The 17,328-nt window shown below is 41.7% G+C and overlaps 1 protein-coding gene across 1 annotated transcript in view; it reads left to right on the top strand.

Moving 5' to 3' along the window:
* Positions 1–17,328, top strand: part of eeig1a (estrogen-induced osteoclastogenesis regulator 1a) — a 36,802-nt gene that overhangs the window by 5,560 nt on the left and 13,914 nt on the right. Inside the window, exons 3-4 of the mRNA XM_069169332.1 lie at positions 13,550–13,670; positions 14,789–14,818. Coding sequence (XP_069025433.1) covers positions 13,550–13,670; positions 14,789–14,818 — 151 coding nt within the window. The remainder of the gene's footprint in view (positions 1–13,549; positions 13,671–14,788; positions 14,819–17,328) is intronic.

Genomic DNA, 17,328 nt, shown 5'->3' with positions numbered 1-17,328 from the left:
GGAATGTGCAATCAGCCCCAACCAACCCATAATCAGCCAAACCCTTTTTATATAATCCCACTGGTCTCGTATTGAAAACAGACAAAAATTCCCCACCATATCTGATCAGCACAGACTTTTTTTTTTTGAAGGCTTTCAATCCTGCATTAATATAAATGGTATTTAAAATGTCCTCAAATTGAGTTGCAAGGCTAAAGAATAGTTTTTTGTGTGGTACGTTGCACTGAGAAAATAACATTAGATTTTACTTTTCAGCTTGAAGACAGTAAGCATTCACCCGGGTTGGAAAGTGTCTGCTGCATCCAACCGGTCAGATCTGCCGGCACACAATGTGTTTTCACTCTTTAGAAACCAGATGGTCTCCATCTTGATTTGGCACAAAACCACCGTCTTCACTGCTGCACCGGTTCGGCCTTTTCATCAGCCGTCTCGCTTTGGGTTCAAGTTGCTCAAGCTGTCTTTATCTGTGCTGCTGCTCACATTTCAACACAAAGACATGAAGTCAGTTTTAAATATTGTGAAAACACAAACCTCATTGTGGGTGTGAGGACACATTCCTCCGGCCGGACTTTCTTCACGTCACATTGGTAAACCCAACGAGTGGAAATGATAGTGAGGAGACGGAGGGGAGTCTTGTGTTTATTGTTGCATCTTTAGAATTAGAAAAAACACAGGACATTTGGAGCAGTTTGAGGCTAAATGCACCTGAGAAGAGGGTGTAGTCAGAAAGATGAATGTGAAGTTTCCCTGAGAGGTAAAGTCTTGGTTTTGGACTTCCCCTCAAAGCTTCAAACTTCCTTCACAAAGTCCACTCAGTATCTTGCATGAAAATCATGGGACTTAACCGAAAGCTTCAACCTTGCAGATTGTTTTGCAGACACATTTTGTGCAGCCTTGTGTAGTTGTTTCTGTATTTCTGTGCTAATCTCCTGGAGATGGTGACGCAGTTTAAAAACCTGCGTGTTCACCTCAACAATAAACCACAAACACAGACGTCGAGGTCGTCTCCATCTCTTGAGCAGACTGAGGTTTTTTTGTGTTTGCTGACCGCTGGTGAGAACAGTTCATGACACTGTGGGTGCATCAGCAGTTTCTCCCTGGTGGTCTGCTGAGGAGACAGTTTTCTGATTAATGAAGCTCGCTCTGTCTCGTACCGTCCTCTGGACTCCTGAGACGAGGTGTGTGAGAGAGGGATGGTCGTCCAGCTCCTGGACAGCACCAGACCGTTAAAGCATTGCAATAACACTTTAAACCATTTCTGTGGAATTCCAAGTGCAATATTTTCACGTGAAATTCTTATAGAACAACGATCAACCATCAGTGATGTCATCAACCATCAGTGATGTCATCAACCAGCAGTGATGTCATCGTTGGTTTGTGAGCGTTATGAATCCTCCAGTTCAGATTCTGTCCGTCACCATCTTTGTTAGTTCGGAGCGGTTTGGAGCAGGAAGTGACCATATTTGGACGAGCTGGGGGAGGAGCCAGCGGTGGATCTGACCGATCTGATCGGAAACCTGACGATACTACGCCCCGCCCACCGATAGCTGTAACCTGACTGCACCACAGGCCTGTCAATCAAACAGACACGCCCCCAAAAACAGGTCTTCTTGAATCTTCTATTCTAATGAATGAGGGATTATTTTCAGATGGACCTCCAGAAAACTAATAAGAAGGAGTGACTTTAGCTAACAACACCGAGATAACTGATGGACACATTTTATTCACTTTGGATTTGATGAGAGAAGTTGAATGGGAGTCTATGGAGCCGGAGGCTTTTTGGAGCCGACCTCTAGTGGCACCCGGTGGTATTGCAGCTGAAGACACTTCTGCATCGGAACCATTTTTCAGACCTGGAACCTATGAACACGTTTATATCCAGTCTTTGATATAGCCACATACTTTGTATTTATTATATTAGATAGGTGTTCATATTTATTAGTCTTGTGTTTATGTTGATTCGTTCCTTTCCACCGTTGCTCTTCTGTGAAAAGTGAATTTCCCTTGTGGGGATTAATAAAGTCTGATGGTTTAAGATCTCCTGAGTTCTCTGGGACACGGTTTTTGTTTTTGTCGCCTCTAGATCTTTTTTTCTGTTTCAGTTTTAATCTTCCAGGAATCCGTTTGAAAAACACTCTTAAATAGCGACACGTAAAAATGTGGTTTAAACTGGTGCAGTTATCTAATGAGTGCTGTTGTAAAGCTGTTTCAAGTGGTGTCACATGGGCTTTTTCTGTGACTTTCCACCATGAAGTTAATGAGTAAATTATTGTAGCTGACATGAGCAGTGGCCAAAACTAAATGCTGGGTCGTAAAACGCTGGAATATCGCTAACAAACATTCAGGATTATTACTCAAGGAGCTTCTTTATTTGTCAGGTTTGGTCTTGGATTCCTTGTTTGTGTGTCGCTGACTCTGTATCACGTCCTGTTTGAAGACGGCGGTCACAGCTTGTGTTTGTGTTTCCCAGCAGTGTTTTCAGGATGTCGTTCCTCGCACCCTCAGAAGTACCACCAACCCTTCGGGTGGAGTTAGCAGAGTTTGCAGACCGGCACTTGACTCGTTTGAATTGTTGTAAATGGCCTCATCGAAGTTTTTTAAAGTGAGTCTTCCTCTTTGCATCGTTGGTCTTATTTTCATCAGCAGTAATAACTAATGTGAAATGTGAAGATGATGGCGTTGGTCGCCCCCCGATTTGTCGTTTTGCTTACTACATCTTTGGAATTCGTACCCCTTCATAGAAATGTATTTTTCAACATTTTATTTTTATAGTATGACAGTGGAGAAGCAGCGATGGATGATGATCTGCCATTCGGTGTCATTCAATGAGCAGGAAATGAATCCATCTGTCCAAAAGCGAGCATCTCTACTGTGCCGACGCCTCGTTGGATTAACTTTGTATTTGCTCTTATGTCATAGTTTAAAAGATTTTTGGTGCAAAGCAACACTAGTGTCCTGTTACAGTGTTGGCTTGAGTGAAGCAGCGAGGGAGTTGGGTGGAAACACAACAGGAAACCATCCTGGGAGCCTCCTCTGCTTTAAGGTTTTGTCCACTTCAGTTAGCAAATTCTACACTAGAAGTACATGCAGTGCTGCTGTGCTCCAGATGTGTTACCGGTGACGCTTTCTCCGCCTGGTTGAAACTCTTCAGACGTAATCGAGGCTCGACTTTTGGCACGAGAAGGGAAGACACGTGTAGAAAAGCAGGAAGGAGTCCAGAGCGCAGCGAGTCTGTGAAGAGAGCTGAGAATCGACCGGGACGAGTCACCTCTCAACAGCTGTTTCCTGTTTTCATCTCACTTTTCCAGCCATTAGCATTTTGGTGGGATGTTAGGGAGGGTGTGTGTGCATGTGGGGACATGGGGGGGGGGGGGGGGGGGGGGGGGGGTTTGACACTACTCCTCTGGTATCTGACCAGGTAATCAAAATGGTCTATGTGTTGAATGAACATGAATTAAACAGCATCTAAAGCTCTTATTTTGACAGCTGATGTAGTCCTTGTTTCTATATTCCAGTCACAGACGGTCTGTTCTGGAGACATACGCAGCTTTTAGGACCTTTTAGGACCTTTTAGGAGCTTTTAGGACCTTTTAGGAGCTTTTACTCTCAGTTCAATAAATACATAGAGTTTAGAACAAAAATATTTCTGTGATGTGCAGCATGATTATTATCACAGGAAGTGATTACCGTAATTTCCGGACTATTGAGCACACCTGAATATAAGCCGCACCCACTGAATTTTTTAAAAATAATTATTTTGAACATAAATAAGCCGCACATGTCTATAAGCCGCAGGTGCCGCAGGTACATTGAAACAAATGAACTTTACACAGGCTTTAACGAAACACGGCTTGTAACAAAAATACAAAATGAGTGGTAAACAGTAGCCTACCAAGAAAGTCATCGGTCATTATCTTCCTCCTCCTGTGCACTGAAACCACTGAAGTCACCTCCTTCGGTGTCGGAGTTGAACAGCCTCAGAATTGCTTCATCCGATGTTGGATCGTTTTCATTGTCGCTCTCGTTACTTTCATCCGGAGGCAAATTCCCCGCTGAGCTCATGCTGCCCTCTTCAACACGCAGCAGTCCAGCCTTTCCAAACCCGTTGAATCCATAAATTAGCTGCGTCATTGTTTAAGCTGCGAGGTTCAAAGCGTGGGAAAAAAGTAGCGGCTTACAGTCCGGAAAGTACGGTACATGTTTATTCCTTTTAATAATGTCAGGAAATGCTTCTTTCTTTCTCGACCTGAAATTTTTTCTAATTCCTACAATTTTACCCCAAAACTTTGCCAATTTTGAAAAAAAAACAACAACAGCAAAATCAAAAAAATGTGATCGCAACAATCACAAAAAAACTCGGTGAAATCCTGGAGGTACTGATCGCTAATATTTGCACATTTACATTGATGTTGACTGATGTGCTTTGTTCATATAAGAGTAAAGCAGTGGATGAGCAGTTACAGGAGGACTGACGTAACGTTCAGGGTCTCTTCGCTGTTCAAAGGTTGTCGGTGACGGAGAGGATCGACCCCGTGACTCTCTGAGTCCGTCCTCTCTGTGTCCTAATCTGTCCTGACGTCATCGTGTCCTCTGCAGGATCCGTCTGCTTCCTCAGCACTCTGCTCAGCAGCGGTTTATCTGAGCTCTCGATGCGACCCGGCCCGGCCCGGTCCGGCCCGGCCCGGGGCTCGCTGTTTGTGTTTCTTGTGCGGCCGTGGGCCCCAGGAGTCACATGGCCAGGATGAGAGATAAGGATCCCATACTGCTGCAGCGCTGACATGTTGAGTCATCACATGCTGGGGTCTGGTGGGGGGCCGCATGTTTACACATCAATGTTTCAGGCTGAGTTTTAGGGAGCAATCACAGCTTCTGTTTATCTTCTTCAACATAATCACACTGGAGAAGTTTTCTATGTTGTTGCATTTATCTTCATTTAGTTTTAGTTTCCCAACATTAGAAGCCAACCAAGACTTTTAAAGAGAAATAACATGGACTCAGAAACAGCTCAGTTACTGGATAGCGTTTAATAACCCGTTGTCCTGCCAGATTTCAGATGTTTGGCAGCAGGGAGGTCAGAACAAATCTGATTCCAGTTCCTGTAACTGAAGCTCAGCATGACTTTACTTTATTTTATTATTAAAGGGTTTCCCAGCAGCAGATGTGTAGAATAGATATTAGCACTTGGACAATTAATTATCAAAACTCCTCTCAGGCTGAGTTAGTGAAAAACATTTAACCTTCCTGGGTGAAAGAACGGATTGTAAAGGAACAAATATAAAACTGTCCAATGCAGCAGTGGGAACAAACTATTGTTTCACATTTTGCATTGTTTTTTTTCGGCTTGAAACACAATCCATTTTTATTTTCCTTTAGAAAATACAAGAAAGCCTCACAAACATGAAACAGATAACACAATCATATTTAGACAAAACTGACTGGTATGTTACACAAACATACAAGTTAACAACATAAAGAGAGCCGTCCTAGCCACAGACTGGATATAAAGGTGTTCGTAGCTTGCAGGTCTGTAAAATGGTTCCGATGCAGAAGTGTCTTCAGCTGCAATACCAGCGAGTGCCACTAGAGGTCGGCTCCAAAAAGCCTCCGGCTCCATAGACTCCCATTCAACTTCTCTCATCAAATCCAAAGTGAATAAAATGTGTCCATCAGTTATCTCGGTGTTGTTAGCTAAAGTCACTCCTTCTTATTAGTTTTCTGGAGGTCCATCTGAAAATAATCCCTCATTCATTAGAAAAGAAGATTCAAGAAGACCTGTTTTTGGGGGCGTGTCTGTTTGATTGACAGGCCTGTGGTGCAGTCAGGTTACAGCTATCGGTGGGCGGGACGTAGTATCGTCAGGTTTCCGATCAGATCGGTCAGATCCACCGCTGGCTCCTCCCCCAGCTCGTCCAAATATGGTCACTTCCTGCTCCAAACCGCTCCGAACTAGCAAAGATGGTGACGGACAGAATCTGAACTGGAGGATTCATAATCTTCACTTGGTTGCTGCTTGGTCCACAAGCATCAGTAATAACATCCTCCAAACATTGAAGGTGGAGAAAAAAAGCAAAGTAATTTCAGTTTTCAGAAGAGACCATTTTTATTCAGCTTTAAATCTATTTTCTGAAGTTTGTTTGTAAACTGAAAAGTCATTTATTCAAATTTTCATGTTTTTAAAACCGCTCCGTTGTTGAAAGTCCTCCTTCACTTTTCTCCCCATATTTCTGTTTGAATCTTCACAAAAATAATCTCACAAGTTGCGTTTATTTTTCGCCACAGTTTAAACCTCGTCTCCCGTTTTGTCCTCCTTTTTCTGGCTCCTGTGTTTTCTTCTCTGAGAGTTTTCTGAAGCACCAAATCCTCTCTTCCTCGCCTCCCCGGCTCTTATTTGCTTTCCTACAACATCCTAATCTGTCCTGGATATTAGATCGTCACAGGAATGTTTGGTCTCCGTCTCCTGTTGGCTCAATGTGCCGTTGACTCTTGGCCTCTTTACTTTAATTTGGGTGTAATTGTAGATTATGTAGGAATTTGAGCCGGTTCTACTTTTGCTCTCAGTGACTAAATGGTTTATAATGCCTCTTAAAGCCGGGGGAAGGTTTGCTCTCCTCTCTGTTGTTTTATGACACGTGTTTTTGGGTTGCTTTTCTTTTTCATTAAACAGCAGCAGTGATAATATATCTGATGTCGCTGCTCCTCCTTCATCTTCAGGACGATGCGTGTTTTCAGCTGTCGGAAATTATGTTCGGTCGAAGGAACATCGCAGTTCTCTTAAAAATACTCCGATTTGGTTCAACTGTACCAGATGATGAAAGCATCGCCGCGTGGAAGACGACCGGCACAATGACGGCTGATGATATGAACATACAGTTGCAACAAAATAAGTCTTATGTCATCATAAACAGTTTGCCTTCAAATATTTTGCGTAAACTCTGTGGTTTGTTTTTCATCTGAGCTTTTAGAGCCAAACTACTTTTATAACCGCCTGACTGAAGCCCCTCCCCTTTTTAGAAAGAGCTTCTCCACCGTGGAGCCGCTTGTTGTTGTTGTGTTAAATTATGCACGTCATACTGTTATGATGTCATTACGTAAACAAGTACTTTGCCATTTTACAAACTTATATTTTTTAGGATATTAATAATTATACACAATATGGCTTGCATCAAGTGTGCAGCTGTGAACTAACTGGCAGCGGAAACTGAACCAACAGCAGTGAGATATTTGTGACGACTGTCGCTCGCCGGTGATTCTTAGGAAAAGTCTGAAAGCATTCAATTCAGTTTGCTCGAAGAAGGCCTTTTAAAGTATTATAAATGATTTCTAAACTTTATAAAGGTCTCTCACATGTTTCTTTGCTTTTCTGTGTTCAACAGTCCAAAACAAAGAAATGTTGTATACGATCATTTATGACAAAAATCCTTTGCAGCTAAAACCTTAAAATATTTTTTTTGTTTGAAAAATGACCTGAACAATCAATCAGTTATTACATTACATTACATTTAGCTGATGCTTTTATCCAAAGCGACTTACAATAAGTTCATTTCAACCATGAGGGTACAAAATCAGAACAACAGGAAGCAAGAAAATACAATTTCTTCCAGAAAGCCAAACTACAAAGTTCTATCAGTAAGTTCCATGTTAAGATACTAAAGTTCTACTGTTCAAGGTAAAGGAGGAGGTGTGTTTTTAGTTTACGGTGGAAGATGTTCAGAGTTTCTGCTTCCTGATGTCGGTGGGGAGCTCATTCTACCATTTAGGAGTCAGGACAGCAAACAGTCGGGATTTAGTAGAGTGTTTAACTCAGTGAGGAGCAACAAGCTGATTGGTAGAAGCAGAGCGGAGGGAGGGGCTGGGATGTAGGGTTGGACCATGTCCTGGATGTACACTGGACCTGGACCAGAACCTAGACCATAGCCTGCACCTCCTTCTGAGTGAGAAGAGGATGTATTCTCCTGATGTTGTGCAGCATGTATCTACAGGAACGTGTTGTTGCTGACTACTTTTCATTTAATGTACAATTAATTATCCATCCGTTCACTTTCTTCTTTTATCTGGATCCAGGTCAGGTTCATATATTTCAGTGGATCCTATATCTTTACATCCAGCTAGAAACGTGATAGAATAACAAATAATTGGAGCTCGTCGTTGCAGGTTTTCCATCATCTTTGCTGTTATTGTGGTTAAACAGGTAAATACATTAAATGTTGAATGAAAAAAGTCTGAACAAAATTAGAAATGTAACTCTTCAGAAGCTCTGATTATGTGAATCACACCATATAATCTTTTCTGTGTGATGCAGCACTTCGAGTTTATTCTTTAAGGTCAATGCTGTCTTTCATAAATCAGTAAGTTATTCTTGACGCCGACAGATTTGATCAAATACAAGTCGTCTGCAGACCCCACGACTGAATATCAGATAGTAATCTGGTCCAGATCAGAAGTGAAACGGCGTGACACCCTGCAGGGTTTTGTTGTTTTGATTCCGAAATGTCTGAGATCTGAGTCACTTGTTAAAGGAAAACATTGGAGCTGGAAAGCAGAAAAGCAGAAAAGCGCTCGTTGAACAGCTGAATTTCTGCTTTCACCTCCAGCCTCCTCTTGAAAAACCCCATGAGAGTAAAAGCAGAGGAGATTCAGAGGTGGCAGGTTGAGATGAGAAACGAACGGCAGAGCGCTTGTTAAAGCGTCCGCGTCCGAGAGGGAGAGCGTGGCCGAGCGTCTCCTCCTCCGGCGAGCTGCTGGCAGAGCGCCGCTGGTTCGAGTGGGAGGTTTCCATGGAGCCTGAACAAAGCCATCTGGACCGAGGAATGTGGTTTGGGAACGCTCCACCTTACACGCTGGAGGACCGAAAGCGTGGGGGTCCTGATAAGAGCTGTGTGTGCGTGCGTGTGTGTGTGTGTGTGTGTGTGTGCGTGTGCGTGTACTCTTCTTGGAACCAGACTTGTTTCCAGGGATTCGATGGATTAACAAACATTTTCGCCTCCCTTCACCGCTTTAAACGTTTCTCTGACTGGGACTTTGCTTCAGGGTTAAAGAAGATTTAAGATTTAAGGATTTGGGCTTTTTTTTGTTTGTTTCTGCTGTTTTACCCTCTTTGTTGTGCTTTATTGGCATGTAGCACAATTCTTTATTTGCCATGTCCAGACCTTTAATTAACTTCATTTGGATGGATTAGTCGGCATTCATGTTTAAATCCATGAAAAAACAGAACAAAGTCAAATTTTCCATCATAGATTATATTTCCTTTCTTTCCTTTTCTTTTTTTTAAATTTATTTAATTAAGTCAAATAAATATAAAAATAAAAGAGCTACAAAGGACATTTTTTTAATTTCTAATTTTGTCTGTAAATCAGCCAAAAAAAGTCACACTGATTGAATGTACTGTGACATTAATTTGAGAAAAGCATTCAACTTTATTTGATAAGCTGCAGCCCACAAATGTTCAGCATTTTTGCTTAATGAACAAATTGGATTGACTTTAATTTGCAAATGTTAAGTGCCCCTCCTCTGTTACAGGTTGTCCTCTGTAGAATACAATTACTTGTAATAGATTCATGGAATTATAAAAAGTCAAAAGACAACGTTTAATTCAATTTAATAATATTTACGAGTAAAACATTTTATTGTCCGAAGTGCTTTCAGAAAATCAAAGCAAAAGTAGAAGTCCCAGTTTAAAGCTGGTTTGCCATTTGTCATCTGTGAAGTGATTTCATAGGAGAGAAATGAGGTGGTAAAAATCACACAACACGTTGGATAATAGTGAATCAGATGAAGGGGGAGAGGGGGAGTGTGAGGAGCAGCTGCCACCAGTGTGCGCTTTAGATGCATGTGTGATTGTAAATGTGTCATTTGTGTGTTTTGTCCTGCGTGATCGCTCAAACTGCCTCCTGTTCGCTGATTAAAACGAAGCTCAGAGTCATGGAAACGGTTTATTTAGTCAACTGATTGTTTTGGGTCCTCGTCGATCGTTAAGTTGAATTTTAGGCCAGACTTCCATTAGATTTACATTTATGTTCCCCAGATGAGTGCCTGGAAATTCACTGAGTACATTTGTGATCTGCAGATGATGAACCCTTTTGATTTTGGGACCATTCTTTAACATGTTCAATTAAACAACATTCATTCTTCAGAGCCATCGGCTTTACTACGGATCCAGTGGCTTTCAATCTGATTGTTTCTTTTCATTTAGTTTGTTATATATAAGAGCAACTTGTTTTTCAGCCCCTCCAGGAAATCACCTTCTTGCAATCGCAATAATGAACACAAATTCACTCAAACTTCGCTATATTTGCGAGAGCTTGACATTTTTTTTTAATTACTTCGATTTTTCTGCAAAAAATGTCATCAACAGAATTTGTGCTGAAAGTTTTAACGGCATGTAGTCTTTTTAAACAAAACAAAACAAAACAGGAAGTGACGGGCTTTGTGGGAAATGTGTTCTTCACATTAAAATGATGATTAAATGTTTGTGATCAAAGGAAGTGATTCCATATTACTGGATGTTAAATGAGTTTTCTCCACACGTCCAGTTGTCAGAGACGTCTCTTTGTTTGTTTCATCCAGCAGGTCTATGTGTTGAATGAACATGAATTAAACAGCATCTAAAGCTCTTATTTTGACAGCTGATGTAGTCCTTGTTTCTATATTCCAGTCACAGATGGTCTGTTCTGGAAACATACGCAGCTTTTAGGACCTTTTAAGACCTTTTAGGAGCTTTGATCTCCACGGTTCTCTAAGTTCAATAAATACATAAAGATATTTCTGTGATGTGCGGTATCATTATAGTCAAAGGGAAGTGATAACATATTTATTCCTTTATCAGGTAATGCCAAAAAAAAATTATTTCTCGACTTGCAATTTTACACCAAAAAACTAAGTTTTGAGAAAATCCACTGCAAAATCAAAAAGATTTTATCGCAACAATTACAATGAAAGTGGAGGGACTGTTTCTGCTGCCTCACGATCCTTCTTGATCAGTGGAAATAATAGATTATACCTTTGAGCCAATACAAAAAAATTCCCCCAAGTTTTAGATTTTTCTATTCGGCAGTCGTTATACTTCTTAGGAATTGATTGAATATACGCCAGTTTCAGTTTTGGAGGTCACTGTGTTGGATGTCAGGGAGAACTCGGGCTGGACTGTTAGCTGGACTTCACCTGATGTCCACAGAAGGCAACGAAAAGAAAAGCTGGTCAGTACGAACGTCACCATGCAGCCCGGCGCCTGTGATTTATATGTAGTAGAATTAAGGAGGCGCCTCGCAGTTCAAGTGACTCCAAAAAACATTCGGCTGTTCAGTTGATCTACTCCTCCTCAGTATGTTGCTGGACTGAATCCAATTTAAGTCTTCAAAACGAGCCGTTTGGCATTTAGCAGGAGAGAGAAACCACTTTTCTTCCTTTTCACTGCTGATTGACGGATCATTTACACAAATTATGGGTCTCTTTAACAGGAAAATGTTATTCAGACAACACTGTAAATTCTCATAACTTAGCAGTAATAAAGACACGTTAGCCGAACCCCCAACCCGAACCCACAGACTGAAAAATGGTTCCAATGCAGAAGTGTCTTCAGCTGCAATACCAGCGAGTGCCACTAGAGGTCGGCTCCAAAAAGCCTCCGGCTCCATAGACTCCCATTCAACTTCTCTCATCAAATCCAAAGTGAATAAAATGTGTCCATCAGTTATCTCGGTGTTGTTAGCTAAAGTCACTCCTTCTTATTAGTTTTCTGGAGGTCCATCTGAAAATAATCCCTCATTCATTAGAAAAGAAGATTCAAGAAGACCTGTTTTTGGGGGGCGTGTCTGTTTGATTGACAGGTCTGCGGTGCAGTCAGGTTACAGCTATCGGTGGGCGGGACGTAGTATCGTCAGGTTTCCAATCAGATCGGTCAGATCCACCACTGGCTCCTCCTAGCACGTCCAAATATGGTCACTTCCTGCTCCAAACCGCTCCGAACTAGTAAAGATGGTGACGGACAGAATCTGAACTGGAGGATTCATAACGTTCACAAACCAACGGGTGACCTCAATGATGGATGATGACATCACTGATGGATGATGATTGACATTTCTAATTTTGAGTGAAATTCCTCCACAACTATTGGATGGATGAACATGTGGTGCACACATTCGTCTCCTATATGGATGAATTGGGACAATTGTCAGATCCATTAACTTTTCATTTATCTCCATCCAACCTTCTGGTTTATGACCAAATGCCTGGAAAACCACATTCCCATCAGGCACAGCTGTATTTTAGTGGTATTTAGCATGCTAACATGCTAAATTCAGATGTTGAACATTGTAAACAGTATACAGACTAAACATCAACATGTTAACATAGTCAGTGGTGGTATGTATTGCTGCAAACTCTTGGTCTTGTCTTATTTTGAAAAACCTTTACTTTCCCAATTTTGTCAACAAATTAGTTTTTTTATTTGAAAAAGCTGTTCAGAACTATTTTTTTCTTTGTAAGGGCTGAGCTGTAGTATTTGGCTGAGTGTTTGTGGTAAGAAATTTGGCCTAAATACACTTAATATTCTCTGAAATGGTGCAGATTTTATAGAGGACATGTCGGGCTGCAGAAAATCAGATTTTGAATCGAATCTTGTTTTCGTGCTGCATTCATCCATTTTCTGTTCCAGACCTTGAAGACCTAGAAACACACTTTCTCTCTGCTGCCGTGTTTCATTGACGGTTACCAGGAATTCATTGAATCGCTGAGCATATCGATATTTATTTCCAGGAGCGAACACATCGGTGACCTGCTCTGTTTGTGGTTGTGTTAACCAGGATGTACTTCAAGGTTTTTCACTGGCATTTCTGTGTTTTCACAGAAGTCCGTTCACCCTTGTTTCCTTGAAACATTTTCTTGTCTGTAAAGTAGGAGAGAAAATCAGCATCACATGTTGGTGTTGCTGCTCCGATAAAAGCTGTGGAGTCACTGACTGGCTGAAGAAACTCAAGACACTGTCTGTTTGACAAAATGTGAAATTCAATGTCATTAAAAAAAAAACAACACTACGTTTTACTTCCAAAATCACAGAGATAATTCCCTTTTTTTTTTTTTTTTTTTTTTTTTAAATGAAAAACTGTAATCGACGTCAGAAGCCGTGGACTGGATAAATCTGTTTTCTGGAATCCAGTTAGTTTTGGAAAAAGTTGCTCAGGGCATGTTTTCCCAGCACTGCTTTGATGAATTTGATTCTCGGTGGACACGCTGGTCATGAGGCTGAGATGGGGATGACCGCACTGCAAAAAAATGTGTGTTCTGTTCTGAAGTTACAAAATGCAGCAATATGTGGGTTTGACCCAAAAACAAAACAAAACAAAAAGTTTGTGAAAATGTTCTTGTTTAGTTTAGGTCTGTGCATAAATACAAGCTTTACGTTCGTACCATTTAACTTCTTGTGTTTCGACATCATGGTTAACGTCATTAATCATTCTGATCATTAACCAAAGTTTTCAAGAATTGAGGAGTTGAAGTCCTGACTCGGTTCATCCCAGAGGTTCATGTGTTCCTGCTGGTTTCTCTTTGTTCTCAGAGAGGAGGTTCAGGAGAACTGTGTCCGCTGGAGGAAGAGGTTCACCTTCGTGTCCAAGATGAGCGCCAACCCCCACACCGGAGTCCTGGATCCGTCTGTCTGCAGGGTGTCCGTCAGGAAGGTATGGACACGTCCGCCTCCAGGCTGCAGATCAACTTCGGCAATATTAGGTTTTAGAAAAAAAATTATAATTGGGATTTAAACCGAAAGATCAGAAAAATACACCTCAGTTGAAAAACCTGTTTCACTTTAGTGCTGCGATTATTCCCTGTTATGGAGGATCGCTTTTATTATTGACATCACTCATCTATTATCAGCTGTGCTTTCACACATCTTCATCGCTGATCTACGAAAGTGTCTCAACTGTTTCAGATCTTTTATCGGATGCCTGACATCATCCAGTCATTTCTCATTTCAAGAAATGTCCAGATGTCGATCTTATAAAAGAACATTATACATTATTTTTGAGGAATCTGTTGAAGAATTTTGGGTTCTTCTTTTACACCATTGTGTTTAAACTGGACTACATTTTCAAGATGTCAGTGTGCTTTGATTGATTGAAAACTATTTTTTGTTTTAAATATAAATATGTCCAAAAACTTTGACAAATGCTTGAATCTACTAATGTCTTGTTTTTTTCTGACCAACACTAAAAAAAAAGACAAAATATTTGATTTAATATGATGCGAGAAAGATTGAAGAAAAGCATCAAATCCTGACTAGTGACAGTCTGGAATTGAATACTCAATGATTACTTTAATTGTTGTACTTTTGAGTTCATTCTCAGGTGATTGAGGAATCGTTCGATCTGCTCAACATTCAGATTATGTTAAAACCATTTGTTTAATGTGATCTGGGCATCTAAAAGCTGGTTGATATGGTAGATATCTTTTGAGTCTGGAGTCTTTTGGAAAGGATGTTGCTGTACTTGTTGGTACTTAAATGATACCAAGACATCCAGAACAACATCGAAACTTTACTAATTAGAAACAAGAGTGGATCCATCCTCACAAAGTGTCTCCATATATATATAGATAGAGATATAGATAGAGATATATATATATATCAGTATAAGCTCCCGTGTGAACGTTGCCTCTGCTGCTGGTTGACGTACCCAGGAGCCACCCGTGTGGTCTCAGCCTGTAATTCCATCTCTGGTGTTGGAGCCTGTAATTGGAGGCCTGTCATATATAAAGTTGGATCACTGGGTTCATTACTGTCTTCCTGTTTTCCCTGCAGGAGCTCAAAGGAGGAAAAGCATACTTGAAGGTAAGAGCCTGCGTCTCCCGCCTCTCACGCTCATACAGACCGTTACCAATGAGTTGGTTTCAGACTCTGGGAACCTAAATGCCATATCGTGTAAATATTAGCATTTCTCACAGCGTTTCGTCGAGCACGCCGGCAGCAAGCGTAAATCAAAAAAACCTGCCCAGAATCTTCAAAAACATCCTGCCAACACCTCTCTACCCGTCACGGTGAACGCTCCTCACGCAGGAGTCACGTCTCATGAATGAAAGTACGAGGTCAGACCGCTCATGACGATAAGACTCGAGCTGATCAGGGACGTCGTTTCCCAACAGGAACCGCTTCCTCTGTTTTCTGTTTCCGCCCGTTCTCCATTTAGATTTCCTCCAGTTATATTTAACTACCTCGCTTCCCTCTTTAGAAGTTGGCTTCCTTTAAACACACACCTATAAAAACAGAAGCTCCCTGAAGAAAGGGAAACCTGCCGGATGAAGAATGGGAACCTTTTGCTGCAGTGAGCTGCACAGTTAATTTAAAATAACACCACGAATGCAGCTCAGACAAAAAGGCAATTTCCACCTGGCAAGTAGCTGGATGTATAGATAACGGTCCCGGAGGCCTCGTCGGCGCAGCCTGGGGTCGTGTTCAAATCTGAAGGTCCAGGGTTTGTGAATGTGCAACAACATTACCGAACCAGAACCTCAAGTTCGTATTTTAGACACTTGAATTGCACTTTGATTACATACGAGATCAAAGGAAAATATTCTGATGTTAAGAACTTGCCAGACCGTGATAGTACATAGTTGTGAGAGGATTAAAATAAAATACTGTGCCTTCACAATACAACAATAAAAACCATTAAATTTAGAATGAAATACTCTGAGCAACAGTCTGTGTTGATGAGACGTCCATATTTGTTTTCAGGCAATCCCATATTTGAAAAATGAAAATGAACTTGGAAGTTAACATTTGAAACATAAAATTGAATGTCGTATCAATAAATGTGATGTGACACTAATGTGCCACTAGACTGAAGCCGCGTTCACAGCCCACCTGTTCCAGGCCCAGTTCCCAGGAACACACCTGACGGGTCCTCCTCATCACCTGACGGGTCCTCGTCACCACCTGACGGGTCCTCCTCATCACCTGACGGGTCCTCCTCATCACCTGACGGGTCCTCGTCACCACCTGACGGACAGATAGATTGATTGGACAACATTTTAAATATTCGTGACAGGCTGATCAAAAACCAAACAGACATACAATATATGTACAACGTCAAAATATTTAACAACCATTTCTTCACATCTGATTTAAAACTCCTCTCAGCTTTAGTTTAGTTTGAGCGAGATCGGCAGTTTGTTTTATATAAAAAAGTATTTTAGGAATAATAGTAGCTGGACGTCCTCTAGTGTTGTGGGAGCGCTTGTTTTTCACCAAGTTGAAATGACTGCATAAACAGGGAGGTGCAGATTTCTTCACAATCTTGTGGGAAATACTCATCTTAGTTTACTCCACCCGTTTATCCACAGGGAGTCGATTCCATTTATCAAACTGAACTGCATCAAGATGTGTGCAAACTTCAACACAAGCTCTTATTAGCTTATTCTGTGCGGTCTGTGATTTGTTTGTAAGCCTGAGCGGCAGCAGCATGATCAGAGTGGCACAACAGCAGCGCTCCAGCTGGAGGTCTTCAAGTTTTGTTGGAGAAGCAAAGTGTCATCGCGGCGCAGTTCAAGTCGTCTCCATCGTTTCTTCTTTACCTCAGTAGGACTCCGTGTTGACGGTCCGACCCGGGAGGACAAACCCACGATACTGTCAAAGAAAACCCACCTGGTGTCTCCTGACCTGACGCGCATCCTTCAGTCTTGGACGGTGAAGCTCCGCCCCTTTTGAAACGTGATGTCATCAGAATACCTCGTCCGGCTCGCCGCTTCTTCGCCGTAGACTTTCTGAAGTATTTGTCTGTTGCCGATTTTCCAAGTTGGACACAAAATTTGACGTCCGATCAGGTCCACGGTGACGCCGCAAAACGTTCCCGAACCAGTGGCCACAAAAACACGACTTCACATCCCAGCTGGAGCGTTTCACAGCTGGAGCGTTTCACAGCTGGAGCGTTTCACAGCTGGAGCGCTTCAGAAGTGTTTGGTCTGCCTGTTTTTTCTGACTTCCCGATTCGATGATGTTTCCTTGACTTCTGTTCTTCTATCGCGGGTGAACGTTGTTAAACAGCTTCTTTTTAGTCCGTTTTGTGTTTATTGTCATCATTTCCTACTTTGTGCTGCAGACACAGTTAAAACAGGTGGAAAATAACTCTGGTGCTGATGTTAAATCCATGGATGAACTGTAACTGAATACTTCCTGGTGAACGTTTTCGTTGCTGCGCTCCGTCGGTGCGCGACAGGAGCAGTCTCAGTTCTTCTCCATCCGTCCTCTTATTATGGGAGCGATAAATAGAAAGCAGGACTGTGCTTGAACCAGAACGTACTCGTTGGTGCTCAGAGATGGAAACCCGCTGACAGACTTCAGGTTGT

This window comes from Embiotoca jacksoni, unplaced genomic scaffold (assembly GCF_022577435.1).
Source record: "Embiotoca jacksoni isolate LCO1_2020_lvr unplaced genomic scaffold, fEmbJac1.0.p SCAF_44, whole genome shotgun sequence".
NCBI classification, from domain to species: Eukaryota; Metazoa; Chordata; class Actinopteri; family Embiotocidae; genus Embiotoca; species Embiotoca jacksoni.
The sequence above is the reverse complement of the archived record's forward strand: the minus strand, read 5'-3'. Positions and strand labels throughout refer to the sequence as shown.